Source organism: Stegostoma tigrinum, chromosome 10 (genome assembly GCF_030684315.1).
Source record: "Stegostoma tigrinum isolate sSteTig4 chromosome 10, sSteTig4.hap1, whole genome shotgun sequence".
Classification (NCBI taxonomy): Eukaryota; Metazoa; Chordata; class Chondrichthyes; order Orectolobiformes; family Stegostomatidae; genus Stegostoma; species Stegostoma tigrinum.
The window spans coordinates 72,709,321-72,727,893 of NC_081363.1; the positions used below are offsets into that span (position 1 = coordinate 72,709,321).

At 40.6% G+C, this 18,573-nt stretch overlaps 1 protein-coding gene across 8 annotated transcripts in view; it reads left to right on the plus strand.

Moving 5' to 3' along the window:
• The first annotated feature begins 424 nt into the window (after positions 1 to 424).
• Positions 425 to 18,573, plus strand: part of LOC125455564 (serine/arginine-rich splicing factor 5-like) — a 35,131-nt gene continuing 16,982 nt past the window's right edge. Inside the window, exons 1-7 of one of the 8 annotated variants that reach the window (XM_048537691.2) lie at positions 434 to 559; positions 3,199 to 3,318; positions 5,127 to 5,314; positions 7,990 to 8,134; positions 8,244 to 8,314; positions 12,096 to 12,203; positions 14,581 to 14,650. In XM_048537691.2, the coding sequence (XP_048393648.2) occupies positions 8,012 to 8,134; positions 8,244 to 8,314; positions 12,096 to 12,203; positions 14,581 to 14,650 (372 nt within the window). In that variant the 5' untranslated portion in view covers positions 434 to 559; positions 3,199 to 3,318; positions 5,127 to 5,314; positions 7,990 to 8,011. Of the gene's footprint in view, positions 560 to 3,198; positions 3,319 to 5,126; positions 5,315 to 7,986; positions 8,135 to 8,243; positions 8,315 to 12,095; positions 12,204 to 14,580; positions 14,651 to 18,573 lie in introns of all 8 variants that reach the window. The other 7 variants (XM_059649270.1, XM_059649269.1, XM_059649266.1 and 4 more) reach the window with 7 other exon arrangements.

Below are 18,573 nucleotides of genomic sequence, written 5' to 3' on the forward strand. Positions count from 1 at the left end.
AAAGATTATTTATCTCAGGTTCTTTCTCCCATGCAGTTACTTGACATTTAGCACAGGTGACCTCCTTCAATTTTTCTAAAATGGAGATATGGTGTGCCATTTGCAGGTGAAGTGGAAAACAAGTCTAAAATTATTTCTATCAATTATCGGATTTTTGTTCCAATACCACTCTGATCCCATACAGCGCTGGACGTGGTCAGTGAAGGAGCAACCAGTCCTCCGGGCGTGCAGGGGGAAGTGTGAGCGGCAGGTCCTCCGGGCGTGCAGGGGGCAGTGTGAGCGGCAGGCCTTCCTGGCCTGCGGGCGGCATTGCGAGAGGCCGATCATCCCGGCCAGCGGGGGCGCAGTGTGAGCGGCCGGTCCTCGCGGCCTGCGGCGGAGGGCGCAGAGTGAGCGGCAGGTCCTCCCGGCCTGCTGGGGGCAGTGTCGGCGGCGAAAGTGTCTCTGGCGGAGAATCGGTCGCTCTTGTGTCACCGCAATAGCGCCCAGAGTTTCAGGAGGTGGCGGCTGTTTTCAGTGGCAAGGGCGAAAAAGAGAGGGAGAGAAAACGGAGAAGGAAGTGAGTGGGTCAGCTAGCGCCGGACTGACAGGAGTGTGAAAAACGAGAGTCACCTGGGAAGTCTGAAATACAAACAGACCCTGCTGTGAATGAGCAGCAATTTTTCAATTCAAATCTGTAACTGGCTTCTGTTTATTCCAGGCCCAACTTCCCAGAATCCACCTCCCTTCCCACTCTTCCTACCCCACTCTCAAATCCCCTGCCTCCCCACCCCTTGTAACACCCCCTTACCCCTCCGTCTCCACCCCTTGTAACCCCCTCTCCCGCCCCTTGTATACCGCCCCCTTGTAAATCCCCCTTTGTAACCTCCCCTCCCCACCACATGTAACCTCTCCCTCCTTCCTCACCTCTTCCATTATAAATCCAAAAATATTACCTTTGAAATTAAGGGTTTAAATGTATAACAAAAAACAGTAACTACTGGAAAAACTCAGCAAGTCTAGCAGCACCTGTAGAGAGAAAACAGTCAATGTTTCAGCTCCACTGACCACCTTCAGAACGCTTAATATTTGCCTGCCTTATGTTGAATTTTATTATCGGCTAAGACAATATGGCTAGCCTTTAGCTATTTGATAAAACTTTAGAGATCAATGTGTTGAAACTATCAAAATAGTTGCAGAATCTTAAGGTATCCAGTTGTCTTCTATCTTGATATTTGTGTCCCTGGATTTTTTTTTTAAACTTACAAAGTCTAATGCTTCTCTACACGAGTGTCTGTTTTAGTCCATGGTCATTTGCAAAAGGTACTGTCTGTCCCTGCCATGTCTTTTTCTCATATTCAAGTATTTTGTTCAATATTTTACATGCTTTTTGAAGTGTTCAGGCATAGTGGGTGGCTTTATGTTCCAATAAAATGGAATAAAATCAAGTAAGATGGCAATTTTAAAATTATCAGAGGTGTGCTTCCCACATTTACAGTTTTCAATGAATTCAAGTTTGTGATGGACAGAAGATGGGAGGCTGGCAAATGGTGCATTGGAGTAGCCCACTCGACTCAAAAATGCATTGAAGATGGTACTTTTGCAGCTGATGAGCGAAGATAGGGTTGAAATGGGGAAATGCAGATTTAATGCTTCTATGGCAATGTGAATGTAAACAACATTGGCATTGATTATAGGGGAGTGGGAATTGTGCAATAAATGTGTTTTCATGTGCTTAATAGATGCAGCATTTGGAGCATGTTTTACATGGAGGCAGAAGGAAAAAACCCAACAACATGGGCTAATAAATGAGAACTAATATTTATGCCATGCAAGTACGAGACAGTGACCATGGCCATCAAGTGCAAGTCTTGTTCATTACTCCTTGATGTTCAATAGCATTATGATGGTTGGATCTTCTACCATCAACATTGTAGGAGTTACCATTGATTAGAAATTGAACTGGACCAACTATTTAAATATTGGGTCTACAAGAGCAGGTCAGAGACTGAGACTCTTGTGGTCAGTTACTTGCCTTGTCTCCCCAATGCCTGTCCACCACCTACAAGGCACAAGTCAGGAGTATGACAGAATAGTGTCCACTTGGCTGGCTGTGCACCTCCAATAGCACTCAAGACTCAACAGCTTCCGTGGAAAAGTAGTCTGTTCAATCAAGATCCCATCCATCATGTTCAACATTGTTCTTAAGCAGCTCCTCGAGAATAACTTTCTTGCTGCCGTTGCTGTAGGTCCTGAGGTGACTCAGCAGACCAATGCTGCTTCCGTACACCCTGCCATGTGTTAGGCAGATGGTGTTTGCTGGAACGCATGACTGGGATTTTTCGCATGCTCCTTGCGCTGTTCACACCTAGCCTTTATTTGAGTCCAACAGAGATGCTCAAAATGGTTGCCTCTTTTGCAGATATGCCTTCTCCATTTTGGTTGGACTTGCGCTTGAGATTCCCATGAGTTGTTGAAAATATTGCAGTTTTTTTCGGGATGCTTTTGCCTACTTGCTTGGCATGATGAAGCTCAGAGTAGAGAGCTCTATGTCAGACATGCAGGTGATGTGGCCTAATCAACACGGTGAAGCAATCATAGGGCCTGAGCATCAGGGCACGTAAGGCTGATCCCTGATACAAGCACAGTTGGGAACCCCTAGAACCATAGGCTCAGCAGCCTGATGTAGCTGATTAACTATAACTTGAGTCTCAGTGCTTAGGATTTGGCCTGAGAGAGAACACTGATGTTAGAGCGCCTCTCCGATCAATTGATGTGCAGGATTTTGTACAGACATTGCTGCTGATATTTCTCAAGGAATTTGAGACATCTGTTTGTTTTCCGCAACTTTGAGCTCAGAAGGACTGGTAATGCTCTGTTCCTCAGATGGTCACAGGCTGCACTGATGTGATGAAGGTGGTTCCTGTCCTTCTTAAGAGGAAGGCTGCCAAAGTATGACACACACTGTCCAGTAACTTACCCTGGATCATTTTTGGAGACAATGTTGCATGGTAGGAGGGACTGGTAGAGCACCTTTGTCTTCCAGATAATTACCCTAAACCTGTTCTCACATATGTCTCCATGAACACACCCATGATGGTTTGGAGCTCAGTCCCAAGTGTGTGCACACACCAGGAATGTATATACTGCAGCTTGTCAACAGACATTGGTATGATTTCTGGACTGAAGGTGAAGCTTTCTTTTTGTTCTGTATATTAGCACTGCTTCAGCAGGAATATTCATGGATCTGGAGTGGACTGTTACAGCAAAGAAAATGCGAAGACAGCCGACGCAATAACATAGCTTTGCCTGCCCACAGTGTACATGCGAATTGGGTTGGTGAGTGATCGATCATGTCTCGCATTCTGATGTGCAGCAGCCACTGATGAATAGAGGCAGCAATGTGTCCCATCTACTAGATGTACTGCAACGTGTCACCAAGGCTGCTTATTGATAATCTCTGTGATCCACCTGCAAGTTCCCAAGCAAATTACTCACCATCCAGACTCTTAATTATTCCATACTTTCAAATAAGATTTGGGTGTCACTTAACAAGGCAGGCACTTATTGCCTATCCCTCAGTTCCCTTGAACTGGTTTATCTCTAGACCATTTATGAGGATAGTTCTGAGTTAAGTATCACATGTGCCTTAGACCAGGTGAGGATGATAGATTTGCTTACCGAAATAACATTAGTGAGCCAGATTTATTTTTACAACAGTCAACAATTGTTGCCATTAGGCTATCCTTGGAACTATATCACCATTCCTTTTATATTACTAGGTTAAAATCCTGGGTGCTGTCCCAAGCAGAACTTAGTAGAATAAAGTTATTGTTCTCTGGTAACTGCTTCATCGTGGCAGATGGCCGTTTTGTCTCATTGTTTTGCACTGCCTGTTTTGTGGCTGCATTACAGTGTAATGTTCTTACCTTAAAACTGTTCTTGCAATCCTGCATCTGTGCAATTCTAGATGAAAACGCAGCTTATTGGCATGGTGGAAGCCTTGATGCATTCCCACATCCCTCTCCTAAGTAAACATGAGTTGCTTTGGTATTTGTATTGTAGTCTTAGTCCACGGTATTATGTTATCATTGCAGTGGAAACTATGGAATCCACACATCAAGCGCCAAAGCTTATGAAAGATCAGGCAGTCATTTCATTTGAGCATTGGTGTCAGAATCTAATTTAAACTTTGACACTTGTTTCCAGTGCTGCTCTGTGGATTCAGAGACACAGGTGAAGGGACATCTCCAGGACTCCCTAACTAATGAAATGTAAATTTGAGCATTAGGTGCTATAATCAGATAGAGAGCTACAGCCTTGTTGCATTATGCAACTCCATTGTTAACCACTGTACCTCACACACTTCTATATGGCAGACCATCTACCTACATTCTCATTTCCATTCCATGGGTACCTGCCTCTTAGAACCAGTTGATTTCAAGCTTGCTCTGCCATATAGTAAGATCATGGCTGATTTGATTTTAACCTTGTACATCACTGTAACATAGGTGTGACCTGGTGGTGTGATGGCCTTAGTTTCCATTTTATCGAGACCTCTTGCTACCTAACACACTTTGGGGAATATGCTGCAGTTTACATCCAAATTGTTCAGCTTCAGCCTGGATACACAAGTATCTGTTTGAAATATCAGAAGCTGTAGTACAAGTCTGCTGAATACTTAAGTATTACCCTACCCAGTTATTGTTCATGTGATATGGGAGCTAATGTTGGTGTCACCCTTCTGAAAGTTTTTGTAAAAAAGCCCATCTGTGCGAGATCATGAGGGCAACACATAGCTGGGTTAACAGCAGCAGCTGTTTATCCCAGATATCACATCACAGTGGCAGCATAGTAGTAAGCAGTAGCACCTGCTTGTAAAAGACACCAAGATCTTGTTTGCAGACCCCTGACTTAAAAGTAAAACTGACAGTCAAAGAATACTGTCAGTTTAACCACAGAGCTCTCCTGTTTAGAAAACCAGACTGTGTTTTATCACCTTGTAGCCATGCAGTTTGCATCCAAATTGCTCAACATGAGCCTTACAAGTTCCTGTGATTGTAATGTATGTAGATACCAGGAGTTGTAATAAAACTTAATTGAATCCTTCAGTACAATGTTACCTATGTCTCATTCATCTATTACAGGCGCTATGCAAGTATCACCAGGCAATACCCTGTTGAAGGTGTCAAAAAAACATTTGACATTTACAGGAGATTGGGAGGGCAGACCGTATCTGGCGTAACAGTGTAGCCAGGTATAAAGAAACAACCTGAAAATATCATACTTTATCACATCACAGGTCAAGACACCGCTTCACCACCACCTTCTAAAGGCAAGAAATCTTGGCCGAGCCATCATGTTTCCATTTCTGGAATGAATTTTTTAAAAGTGGCTTGTGTGCATGCCTTGTTGGTAAATAGAATAATGTTATGGAATGATGGGGATATTAAACTTGGATGGGAACTAATTAAAGAACCAGAAGTACAGAAGAGCAACTCGCAGGCTGGGAAATGAAGGCTGAAACCAAAAAATGGAAGGAGATGGATTTAGATTTTTTTTCCCCCCAGAGACACACAACTAAGTAAATGAGACTCCCAGAAACAGCTGTTGTCTAAATTGTCAGTTAATTTGCTGATATGTGGAAATCCAATTGCATTGAAGCCCCAAAATATTGCTCAGGTCTAAATTGGATCAATTCCTATTCCTTTTCTGTCAGCCTTGAAATGTTTCTTAGTTGCTGTTTAAAGCGAATTTGTACTTATTTTAGATAATGTTCATTTTTTTAAAAAAGGTATAATTAAACGTGTGCGCAAACTGTCCTAAATCGTGAATAACAGATTTAAGTGGCAGTCTTCTTAAAACTTAATGTCAAAATACTCAAATTAGTTCTATTATTTCTGTAGAGGTTTTCAGCCTCCAAATACAATATTGCTGAGCAGCATAACTCCTAATTTACAAGATTAATATTTATAATAACACTTCTTTTGGCAGAGGTAATGACATAGCTAAGTCAAAACTGAGATTTGTCTAATACAGGTTCAGCTCTAGCTTTTAAATGAACCTTGATGTTCTGAAGAGGACTAAACTACTTTAGATGTCAAAATTATCAGGTGTGTCTAATGTAGCAATTTTCTCCAGTCACCCCTTGCAAGAGTACAGTAGTAGAGATGGAAATATGATTAGGGAGAATGCAACTGGTGCAGATGCACTTATGAATTCCTTTTTGTACCAATATCTGCTCGAATTGTGCCAGTATGGTACATTGTAAAGTGTTTTGTGCTAAATTTTTGTCATTTTACCCCATTGTCTGGTAGCTCTTGCTTTATGATTTACAGTCCCTTCACAGTGTCAAAATATTTCATTCTTGAAGCTGTGTTATTTCAATGTGTATAATTGTATCAACCAGTTGCTACCACTGGAGGTTCCATAATTAGCTAGGCAAACGTTATAGTTGCCTCCATGGAAATGTCTGCAGTGACTTTATTTGCTGCGCAAAATCCCAAAATAATCCCCAGATAAAGCAAAGTACTATAGATACTCACGATTTGAAATGAAACAAAGTGCTGAAGAAATTCAGCAGGTCTAGCTGCATTTGTGGAGAGAGAAGCAATCTTAGCATTTCAAGTCTATTAAGGCTCTTTTTGGAATTGAAAGAGATTGGAAAATAATGATTTTATGTTGTTGAAATCCACTTGCTCTCTTTCCTTTGTCAACAGCATAAAAAACCTAGTTTTTCAGCCTCTTTAAGTTAGATTTGCTGAGTTTCTCCAGCATTTTCTGTTTTATCTCAAACCAATTCCTCACTTCTTTCAGAAATTGTAAGGTGTAAATTTTTGATTTCCTGTTATTTGAATCCCGCACCAGCTACAGCATTACAGGCTAAACCTCAGTTCTTTCATTGCAGGTCATTGAAACAGTAGTGTGATGATTTACAAGAATATCGCTTGGTTTTATCATTGGATGTCAAGTCATACAGCATCGAAACAGACCTTTTGGTCCAACTAATCCATACCGATCATGTTCTCAAACTAAATTAGCTCCATTGCCTGCGCTTAGCCCATATCCTCCAAATCTTTCTATTCATGGACCTATCCAAATGTCTTTTAAATGTTGTGACTGTACCTGCGTCCACCATTTCCTCTGGTAGTTCTTTCCACACACGAACACTGTTGTTACTATGTATAACAAAGGCTGACCCATATGTCCTTTTTAAATCTTTCTCCTCTCACCTCAAAAACAAGTCCACCAGTTTTGAACTCCCCCACCCTATGAAAATGACCCTTATCATTCGCCTTATTTAAGCCCCTCATGATTTTATAAACCTACAAAAAGGTCATGCCTTAACCTCTTATGCTCTAGTGGAATAAGTCCCAGCCTTTTCAATCTATATTTAAATCTCAAACCCTCCATTGCCAGTAGCATCTTGCTAAATCTTTTCTGAACCCTCTCCAGTTTAATAATATCCTTGCCGTAACAAGATGACCAAAACTGTATGGAGTACTCCAGAAGAGGCCTTGTTAGTTGTGCTATGTTGCTTTCTCTAGAATAGCTAGGCAAAGATTTAGTTTGGAACATAATAAGCCAGCATGTAATGCTGACTTCTAAGCACAGGACAAAGATTCTTTAATAATCTTGTACTTAGATATTATGTTCATATGAAGTTTGGTTCGGTTCAGTTTTAGGTGTTCAAGTATATTATGCATAATATACTAATTTAGGGAACTAATAAAATGGCAAAATTGCTTTATAAAATAGGATGCACATAAATTAGCAATTTGGTTTAAAGGTAGATTTTAAATGTAAAGTAAGAACAGAAATTGCTGGAAACATTGAGCGAGTCTAGCAGCATCTGTGATGAGAAAGCAGGTTTAATGTTTCAGGTCACTGGAAGTTAACACTGGGTTTTTTTTAAAAGAAACAAAACTGAAAATGTTTATTTTACTTTCTGTAACAAGTATTGTGTTCTGTTTTGAATTTCATATTTTTATATGTTTTATACGAAAGCAGGCTTGCCCGTGTCTAGCTTAAAATGAGATGTCGTGTGTTCATTGGTCACTTGAGCCCGTATGCCCGAGAAAAGGACGTTGAGAGGTTTTTCAAGGGATATGGACGCATTCGAGAAATCAGCTTAAAAAATGGCTTTGGTTTTGTGGTAAGTGTAAAGATTTTTTTAAGCCATTGAAGCTCAATGACTCTTAGCTCTTCATTCTAAAATCTCTTTCTGCTAGAAAGGTAATTTGCAGCCAGTTATTCTGTTGCAGGAATTTGAAGATTACAGAGATGCCGATGATGCAGTCTATGAGTTGAATGGAAAAGAACTTTGCAATGAAAGGTAATCTTTCATGACATTCAGCTTTACAATAAATATGGGTCATGCCTCACTGCAAAAAGTTGGTAAATCTGTGTACATTTTCTCTCCACAGTATTGCATTCCATATTACTAATGAAATCAGTGATAATAAAGTGCATACAATCCTGAACCTCAAGGACCAATACATATCTATTTGGTACTTGAGTGGATGGATTCCCGACTTAATCTGTGCTATATCAGTTCAGTTGTTTCCATTCCTCAGACATTGTCCTGAGGTCACCAGTGTCACTGAAGTCAGTCTTCAGCCGATTCAATTCAATCCTCTGAAATCAAGAAGTGGCCGGAGATACTGCATATTGCAAAGACTGTAGACCGTGTTAATAGTGCCACAGTTTTACTGAAGACTTGTGCTTCAGAAATAACCAAATTCTGAGCCAAACTGTTCCAGTACAATTTCAAAACTAGCATTTACCTGGCAATTAGGAATATTGCCCAGATATATCCTGGCCACAAATTCTAGACAAATCCAACCTGGTCAATCACCATCCCCAGCAGTCCACTTTTAACCATCAGCAAACTGATGGAGAGGGTCACAGACAGTGCTGTCAAGTGCCATTTGCTTGGAAGTAACCTGTCACTGATGGTCAATCTTGAGTTCCATCAAAGCCACTTATCTTCTGACATTGTTACATGGACAAACAAGCTGGACTCCAGAGTTGATGTGACTACTGTTGACATAAGGCAGCATTTGACTGTGAATTGCATCAAGGATCTTTAGTAAAACTATGCAAAATTCTCTGATGGTTGGAATCGTATCTAGCAGAAAGGAAGATGGTTATGGTTATGGTTCTTGGAGGCCAGGCATTTCAGCGCAGGACATCACAACAAGAATTCCTAAGCATAGTATCCTGTGTCCAACGATCTTCAGCTGCCTCATCAATGACTTTCTCTGCATCAGAGGGTCAGAAGCAGGAAAGTTCACTGATTAATCCATGACATTCAGCATTTCTCACCATTCCTCTGAAACTGAAGCAGGCTGTGCATCAAGACCTGGATAATTTCAGGTTTGGACTGTTAAGTGACGAGCAACATTTACTTCATGTAAGTGCTAGGTAATGGTCATCTCTAAAAGTCATGAATCTAACCATCTTCATTTGACATGCAACAGCATTACCAGCATCTAAAGTCAGCAATCTGGGGATTGCCATTGACCAGAAACAGATTTGGAAGATCCATAGAAAAGAGCAGGTCAGAGACTTGGAAATCCACGGCAAATAACTTACTTTCTGTCTACAAATGCCTATGCACCATTTGGAATGCCAAATCATGAGTGTGATGAAATACCCTTCACTCACCTGGGTGAGTTTATCTTCAGCAACACTCAAGAAACTCAATACATTCCAGGAAAAAAGGGCAGCCTGTTTGATTGGCACCCCATCCCTCAACAACTAGCACTCAGTGGACAAGGAGCTGAACTCCAGAGGTGAGATGACTACTTTTACATCAGGCAGCATTTGACTGAGTATGGCATCAAGGAGCCCTAGCAAAACTGGCATTAATTCTCTGCTGTTCAAAGCCATACCCCACACAAAGGAAGATTGTTAAGTGTGCCATCTACAAAATGCACTTCTGCAACTCACCAAGGCTCCTTCAACAGCACCTTTCAAATTCATGACCTCTTCCACTTAGAAGGATAACAGATGTTTGGGAACACTACTACTTGCAAGTTCCCCTCTAAACCAGTCATCATCCTGACTTGGAGGTATATCTTCATTTCTGGACTGGTTCAAAATCCCGGAAGCCCCTTCTTAACAACCAGTGTGTGTACCTTCAGCCCAAGGACTGTAGTAGTTCATGAAGGCAGCTCGCCACCATGCTCTCCTGGGTAATCAGGGATGGCAATAAATCCTGGCCTAGTCAGTGTCACCCCATTCCATGAACAAATTAGGAAACAATGTTTAATGGACAAAATATATCTGATCAGACTCAATTTGTTTTGTGAGTGCTCATTTTATATAGAAATTAATGTACTGTACAAAGAAAAAAATAACTACCTTTCATTGTTTCACCCATGAAAGGTTCTTTGAAATCCACCTATTTCCACCATAACTTTTTGAAAGAGGAAAAAGATCTCTTTTTGAAATGTCTCTTATCTGTGTTTTTAAAACAATGGTTCAGATGTACCCTTTCCATCCATTTTAGCTTATGGTTAGCAGAAATGTGGCTTAACTTTGCAAAGTGGACATGATTTTTGGAATTCGTGACCAATATCTTCACTCTAGACTTTCCTCCGGCTTGATTGAAGTGTTAATTGTGGCAAATGAAGTCTTATCAGTTCAGTGATCTTAACAGCTCTTTCCCTTTCTCCTTTAAGCACTTTCCTATTAGCTGTGACCTTTACATTATCTGATCTTGCAGGTGTGGTATTGACATCTAAGTAGTTATGTTTTTGAGTATGACTGTTAGTGATTTAGGACTAGTCCAGTTATTTGGATCAAGGTATGTGTCAAATTGTGTTCACTCATATTTCTTGGGGTTGAGAAAGGTTGTTACATTTTATTTTGTTATAGACAGTAACGTTGATTGTAGTTTGAGCCCATTGTCTCATGCTGTCCCCATCTGAATCTTTTTTTCCCCGAACAAATGCTATGATCACAGTCAATATAGTCACTTTGTTGCTTCAATAATGACTAGCTGGGAGATGCAGAAACTTCTGGCACAGCGGTGGATGAAAAGCCTGACCCTGATTATTTTTTGCAATTAACTTTTCTTCAAAGTATCATTGCAAGGATCAAGCCAGTTAACTAGAATAGAGTTTCAATTTCTTTCGTCTGTCATCACCAAAAATATATTTCTGACAAATGACTGTGGAAAAGATATCTGAATTCTATAAGTTTTGTGACATCATTGAAGGAAATTCAGTAATAAATGGATTGGAATATTTATTGAAAACAGTTTTGGCTTATGAGGATAGAAAAGGAGGAGATGACTAATTAGCTAACTCTTTCAAAGAACCAATATTGGCGTAATGGACCAAATAGCTGCCTCCTCTTGTTGCGTTATTGTATGAATCTGTATATGCATGTTCGGTTCTTCTGACAAGAAAGAAGAGTAGGTTTTCAAATTATGATGATGATTGCTTACACTTTGACACTTATTGCATTTTGTTTCATGCTGAAACGACATTGATATGTAAATTTTGCTGTGGGAACTCAGATTTAGTGTTTAACATAGAATTCCAATATTCATATGACAGCATCTCTTTGACCTTAGTGATTCCAGGGATTAGGTAAAGGCATTATGTATTTGAGCCACAGACCAAGCAATCCAAAGCTTGACTTCTAACCTTTGTAATGTTAATGTTAATGTTTGCTGATCTCAACTATGGTAGTACTTGAGACTTTAAAATTGTCATTAGCCCGACTTAATGTTTTGCATTGTTAGCTGATCTGAACTATAGTGGTTTTTGAGACGTGAAAATTAGCCCATCTTGATGTTGTAAAATTACCAGGGTCCCACACCTGATTATTGCCTGTTGATCCCTTTAGAAAATGTATACAGGGTGTATGGTTGTCTGGCTGTAACCTGACCAAAGCATTTGGTCAGAAATCCTGTGGAATAACACTTTCTAAGGTCATGCCAGATAACTGCAACTACTTGTGAACCCTACACTGGCAGGAGGTGCTGTCCGCAGGAGAGGCAGGGGGAAGTGAAGGAAATGGATTGTGTAACTTATTCTTTCATTCTTGCAATTACGAGGTTTGCAAGGATATATATTCACCCATCTGCATCATCTTCACAGGGTTACAATTGAATATGCTCGATCACGATCGAGAGGAGGTTGGCACAGAAGCAGCAGATTCCCACCACGCTTCAGTTATCGCAGATCATTTGGTGGAGGAGAGGAAAGGTAAGGCCATCATATGAATCCTTCATCATAATACTCATGTTCTTGGAAACTAAATGGACAGGTTGATGTTAAAGATAACACAGTGCGGAGCTGGAGAAACACAGCAGGCCAGGCAGCATCAGAGGAGCAGGAAAGCTGACATTTTGGGGTGGGATCCTTCTTTAGAAATGGGAGGGGGAAGGGAGCTCAGAAATAAATAGAGAGAGGAGGGTTTGGGCTGGGGGAGTTAGGTGGGATGTTGATAGGTGAGTGAGGTGGGGGGGCGGTTAGGTGGGCGAGAAAATGGACAGTTTGTGTCAGGTCAAGGAGGCAGGGATGAGAGCGAGAGTTAGTCATGGATGAGGTCAGGGGTGGGAGATTTTGAAACTGGTAAAATCCACGTTTAGGCCATCAGGATGCGGGCTCCTGAGGTGCTGCTCCACCAGTTTCCAGGTGGTGTCATTGTGACACTGGAGGAGGCGCAGGATGGGCATGTTGTCCAGGGAGTGAGAGGGGGAGTTGAAATGGTTTGCGACTGGGAGGTGTTGTCGTTTGTCATGAACAGAGCACAGATGCTGTGAATATCTGCTTGGTCTCACCGATGTGGAGGAGGCCACGTCGGGAGCAGTGGCTGCAGTAGACCAAGTTGATGGATGTGTAGGTGAACATCTGTCTGATGTCAAAGGTTTGTTTATTGCCTTGAATGGAGGTGGGGGGAGGTGTCAGGGCAGGTGTAGCACTTACTGTGGTTGCAGGGAACGGTGCCAGAATGGTGGGGCTATAGAGAGGTGGTGGAGTGGATGAGGGAGTTGCAGAGAGCACGGTCCCTACAAAAGGCAGATAGGGGTGGGGTGGGGTGGGAAATATATCTTTGCTTGTGGGGTCAGATTGCAGGTGGAGGAGAATGATGTGTTTGATGCAGAGGTCGGTGGGGTGATATGTGAAGACAAGGGGGTTCTGTGTTTTTGTTAGGGGAAGGCAGTGTGAGGGCAGAGGTGTAGTAATGCAAAAGATGCATTTGAGGGCATTTTCAATCACTGGAGGTGAGGGATTTATGGTCCTTGATATAGGAGGACATGTGGGATGAGTGGGAGTGTAACACCTCATCATGGGAGCAGACGCGAAAGAGGCAGAGGAATTGTGAGTAGGGGGTTGTATTCTTTCAGGAAGGTGGGTGAGAGGAGGTGTAGTCTAGATTGCTGTGGGATTCGGTGGGTTTGAAATAGATGTTGGTTACAAGGCATCACCAGATATGGAAACACTTGTCCAGGAAGGAAAGGGGTATGTTTTGGTGATAGTTGAATCGGTTTGTCAAAAATCCAAGCAAAAAGGAGGAATGTAGTTAACCACTGTCCAGCATAACTCCTGCATTCGACCAAATGTAAAATAATTTTTCTGAAAGGAATATTTCTCTTCAATCAAGTATTTTACCATAGCTGTAACAACCTTGTTGAAATATCAAAAGTGTAATCTGAAGAAAAAAACTTTGTGAAAATTTGCATTTACAAAATTGCTGCTGTTTCTGCCTCTAGTTTTTGAAGTTTTTCTATTCGAAACTTTATTCTCATTTCGGAATGCATTTGTACTACAAATTAAAGATTATCCATGTTGAGGAAAAGTGGGAGCTGGTTCCAGTGGAACATAAATACTGGCAATGGACTGGTTGTGCCAAATTGTTTTTGTGCCATATACCTAATGTAATTATATGTATTCATGTAGCATGTATGGCTTGACCCATTTTAGTCCCCACTTTTAACATTGGGAAACATTTTCTCTTGCTGTCAGTTTTCCCTCCTCCTCACTTGAATGCACTGCTCCTTTGGTGTATATTATTCTGCATAGGTCAGCTGCTTTTCAGTATCTTATTTAGGCAATATTCATAGTCTACTTGGATTTGGGAAAGATCCAATCAGTCCATCACGGTGTTCACACACACTTAGAGCTTCCAGTAACAATCACAAGAATAGTGATCAAGAATAATAACATAGCCAATTTATCTTTCCCTAAACCAACCCCACTCCCAGCCCTGCAGAACTGCACCAATTTTACTGCCCCTGTTCAAATCAAATTACCCAGGACCGCATCACTGGTGCTACTAAATCAGCAAAAAAAACTTTAACATTACTTAAGTTTCCTGAAATACATGCAGCAATAATATACATTCAGTTCCCTGTGAATGAAGAATGAACTGTTGGGAGAACTCTTCTCAGTCAGTAGAAGCTGATTTTAATGCGGAAGGCAGCAAAGTCATTCTCACTGCTTGAATTCGAGTATGTACGATTATCTGCCCTGCAGATGATGCACATAGACAGCTATTCATCTCTAAGCTTCAGTTGCTTAAGTACAGTCAGTATAACTGGTTTAAAGAGTTGAATAAAATATTCTGTTTTGTTTCTAGAGGTGGCCGTCCAGTGCATACCGAATACAGGATTATTGTGGAAAACCTGTCCTCGAGGGTTAGTTGGCAGGTGAGCTCTATGGCCTATTTTAAAAATGCTTTTATTGGATGATGTCTTGCTAAATATTTAAAACAACATAATCACATATCTGGTGTGTGCAAAAGAAGTACAATGTCAGCCTGATCTAGAGTACCACAGCTAAAAATGGATTCAATTGTATTTCCCAGAACCCATAACTCTTATATTGGTTCTGGATCTGTTTTGAAGAATGTACTTTGAGTTTGATACTTTTGCCAACATGTCAAGTGCCAGAAACCTAAACCGCTGATGCAAGATAACAAAGTGTGAAGCTGGATGAACACAGCAGGCCAAGCAGCATCTCAGGAGCACAAAAGATGACGTTTCGGGCCCGAAACATCAGCTTTTGTGCTCCTGAGATGCTGCTTGGCCTGCTATGTTCATCCAGATTCACACTTTGTTATCTTGGATTCTCCAGCATCTGCAGCTCCCATTACCGCTGATGCAAGATAACTGGTTTTCCCCATGTTAGGTCCCCATCTTCTACCTCTTGTCAACACATTTCCTCCTTCAACTGAGAAAATGACATTGTCTAGACTGTTGGCATCCCCATGGCCAGCATCTGTTCACTTCATGATCAGACTACTGGACTTGTGCATTTTTGTACAGTGGGTCAGTCCCTGCCTATTGCTACTGTTCCCACTGGGATGGAGTGCTCTTCTGCTATACACTGGCCCATCTCGCAGACTGGGGATCAAAGTCTTGATCATCTAATTTGAGAGTTCAGTGCTGCATCATTCAAGTTACTAAGCCACCAAATATCATTTCATTAGTGATTTAATTGTTCTTAAGCCTACATTAGCAAATACAATTTATACTAAGCACTAACTATATTAACAGGGATACTTTTATAAAACAAATGCAAGGGGGAAAAATGTTCACATTTGTACATCTAATGTACAAAGGGACTGATCATTAACTTTTTCATGACTTGGTATTTCATTTGGCTAAGTTTAATCTTGTGTTACCTTGAATATGCATCTTTAACTGTATAGGTTACACAAAATAAACTAAACACTAGATGTGAAATATGATATAAATTTGAAGACATTATTGTTGTAGTGGATTCGCAATCTCTTGGTTTTTGTTGGAAATCTTGGGTAAATGCAGGTACAAAGTGCCTAATGCGGCCAACAGTCTCAAGTTCCTTCTGGATGTTAGATCAGGTGTACTCCTCCTAAGATTGTCCAACAATGAAAAAAGATACTTTTCTACAAAGTAATGTGGCAAATCAGCAACAAGCTTAGTTACATTCCGAATCTTAATTAAGTATGTGGTATTGTCCCCATAGCTTGTTATCAAGTGGCTAAATAGAGTGCTATTAAAATTCATCCACTAAATTAATTACTTTTTTATTTAAAGGAATGGCTTGTTCCAGTTTTAAAGCCTATACACTACATGTTGTGCTTTGAAAGAAAACAAAATATGATTTTAACATCTTTGTTCATTATAATGAATTGTTTTGCAGCAACATATAGAAAAGTACTTGTGCTGCTGTTATGGTTTCAGTGAGTGGTGTTCTTTGAATGTGTGTGTAATAATGTAGTTGGGGTCAGTCTTAAAAAACAGCTGCTTATTTATTTTGGATTATTGTAGAACAATTTTGTTTGATGTGAACACATTTCTTCATATAACATGCTCAGATATCTTTTACTAATTAGATAATGGGATTGTCACCCATATTGGTATTAGCTGAAGTTAGTAAGTTGATTTGACTGATGAACTTTGAATCTGAATGCCATCATAATCAAAATCACTTACTTTAGTGTGACACAACAGGTTTTTAGTGGCAAATATTTATATAGATAATGTGCTGCATTGATCTTGAAATCCTTTTCCAATAATCTTAAGTGGAACCTGGTAAGTCTTTGAAAGATCCTTTGTACAGCTTTTGCAAGTACTGTAGTAGTTTATGTTCGCCATGTTGCTTTTTTGAATTTGATAATTCATGTCAACAATGCCAAAAATGGTTTGGGAAGTCTGAACAAAATAACAATAGATTATGTTTCCACCTATCGTTAGCTTGGCATGTCAGATATCACTTTCACTGCAGAGTCAGAAGATGCTGTTTTCAAGCCCTACTCCAGGACTTGGGAGCATAATCTGACTCAGCCTCAAGTGCACTAATGAGAACATCGCAATGTCAGGGTTGCAATATATTAGATGAGCTGCAAAAATAAGGCTCTGTCAGTTCAAGAAGATGGTGGACCATGAAGGAGTTTACCTCATAGTATAACAGGATCTTGATGAGATGGGCCAGTAGACTGAGAAGTGACAGATGGAGTTTAATTTAGATAAATGTGAGGTACTGCATTTGAAAAGTAAAATCAGGGCAGGAGTTATATACTTAATCGTAAGGTTCTGGGGGTGTATTGCTGAACAAAGAGACCTTAGAGTGCGGATTCATTGTTTCTTGAAAGTGAAGTTGCAGGTAGATACGATAGTGAAGAGGGCGTTTGGTATGCTTGCCTTTAATGGTTGCTGCATTGAGTTTAGGAATTGGGAGGTCATGTTGAAGCTGTACAGGACATTGGTTAATCCACTATTGGAATACTGTGTACGATTCTGATCTCCCTACTATTGAAGGATGTTGTGAAACTTGAATTGGTTCAGAAAAGATTTGTAAGGATGTTGCCAGAGTTGGAGAGTTTGACCTATAGAAAGAGGTTTAATAGTCTGGGGCTATTTTCTTTGGAGTGTTGGAGGCTGAGGGGTGACCTTATAAAATCATGAGGGTCATGGATAGAATGAATAGATTCCCTGGGTTGGCAGAGTCCAAAACTAGAGGGTATAGATTAAAAGTGAGAGGAATAAGATTTAAAAGCAATGGTGTTGCATCTGTGGAATAAGCTTCCAGAGGAAGTGGTGGAGGCTGGTACAATTACAGCCTTTAAAAGGCAGCTGGATGGACATAATGAATAGGAACGGTATAGAAGGTTATGGGCCACATGCTGGCAATTAATTTTGGATATCTGGTTGGCACGGATGAGTTGGACTGAAGGGCCTGTTTCCATGCTGTACAGCTCTATGACCCTATAGCTCCAAACCATTGCTCAACTTCATTCCTGCCATTGTCCTTTTACTGTAACCCTCATTCATACCTTTCTTACCTCTACACTTGATTATTCTGATGCCATCCTGGTTAGTTTCCTATGTTTTACTCTCCTTACACTTGAGGTCATTCAACTGCTACCAATGTCTTACCTTGCACTATGTCCCATTACTTATCACTTCTGTAGTTGCTACATTGGCTCCTGGACAAGCAACATCTTAATTATAAAATTTTCATTCTTATTTTCAAGACACTTCAAGGCCTCATACTTCTTTACTCTATAATCTCCTCCAACACCGCAACCATCCAGAGTTTCTGTGATGTTCGAAATCTGGCCTCTTAAACATCCCAAATATTAATCGCTGTACAGTTGGTGGCTGTGGCCTCAATTGCCCTGTTCCTAAGCTCTCGAATTCTACAAATTCCTCTACCTGTATATCCGGCTTCCCTCTTCTGTGACACACCTTTAAACCTCTTCCTTTGATCAGCTTTTAGACATGTGACTTGCCACCAACTTATGTGCTTAGTGTTAATTTATTTTGTAATGTTCCTGTGAGAAGTGCCTTAGAATATTTTATTATATTAGAAATGCAAGTATTTCAAATCATTAATACTTCTTTTATACTTCAGTATTTTCTGAAGAAGGGTCTAGGCCCGAAACGTCAGCTTGCCTGCTCCTCTGATGCTGCTTGGCCTGCTGTGTTCATCCAGCTCTACACCTTGTTATCTCAGATTCTCCAGCATCTGCAGTTCCTACTCTCTCTGTCATACCCTTACCTTATGTGTTTTTACTTCTAATTGAACGACTAAGATTTTCGTAATGTGTTCTTTGGAGGATAGGAAAGGAAGGCTAATGCAGGCT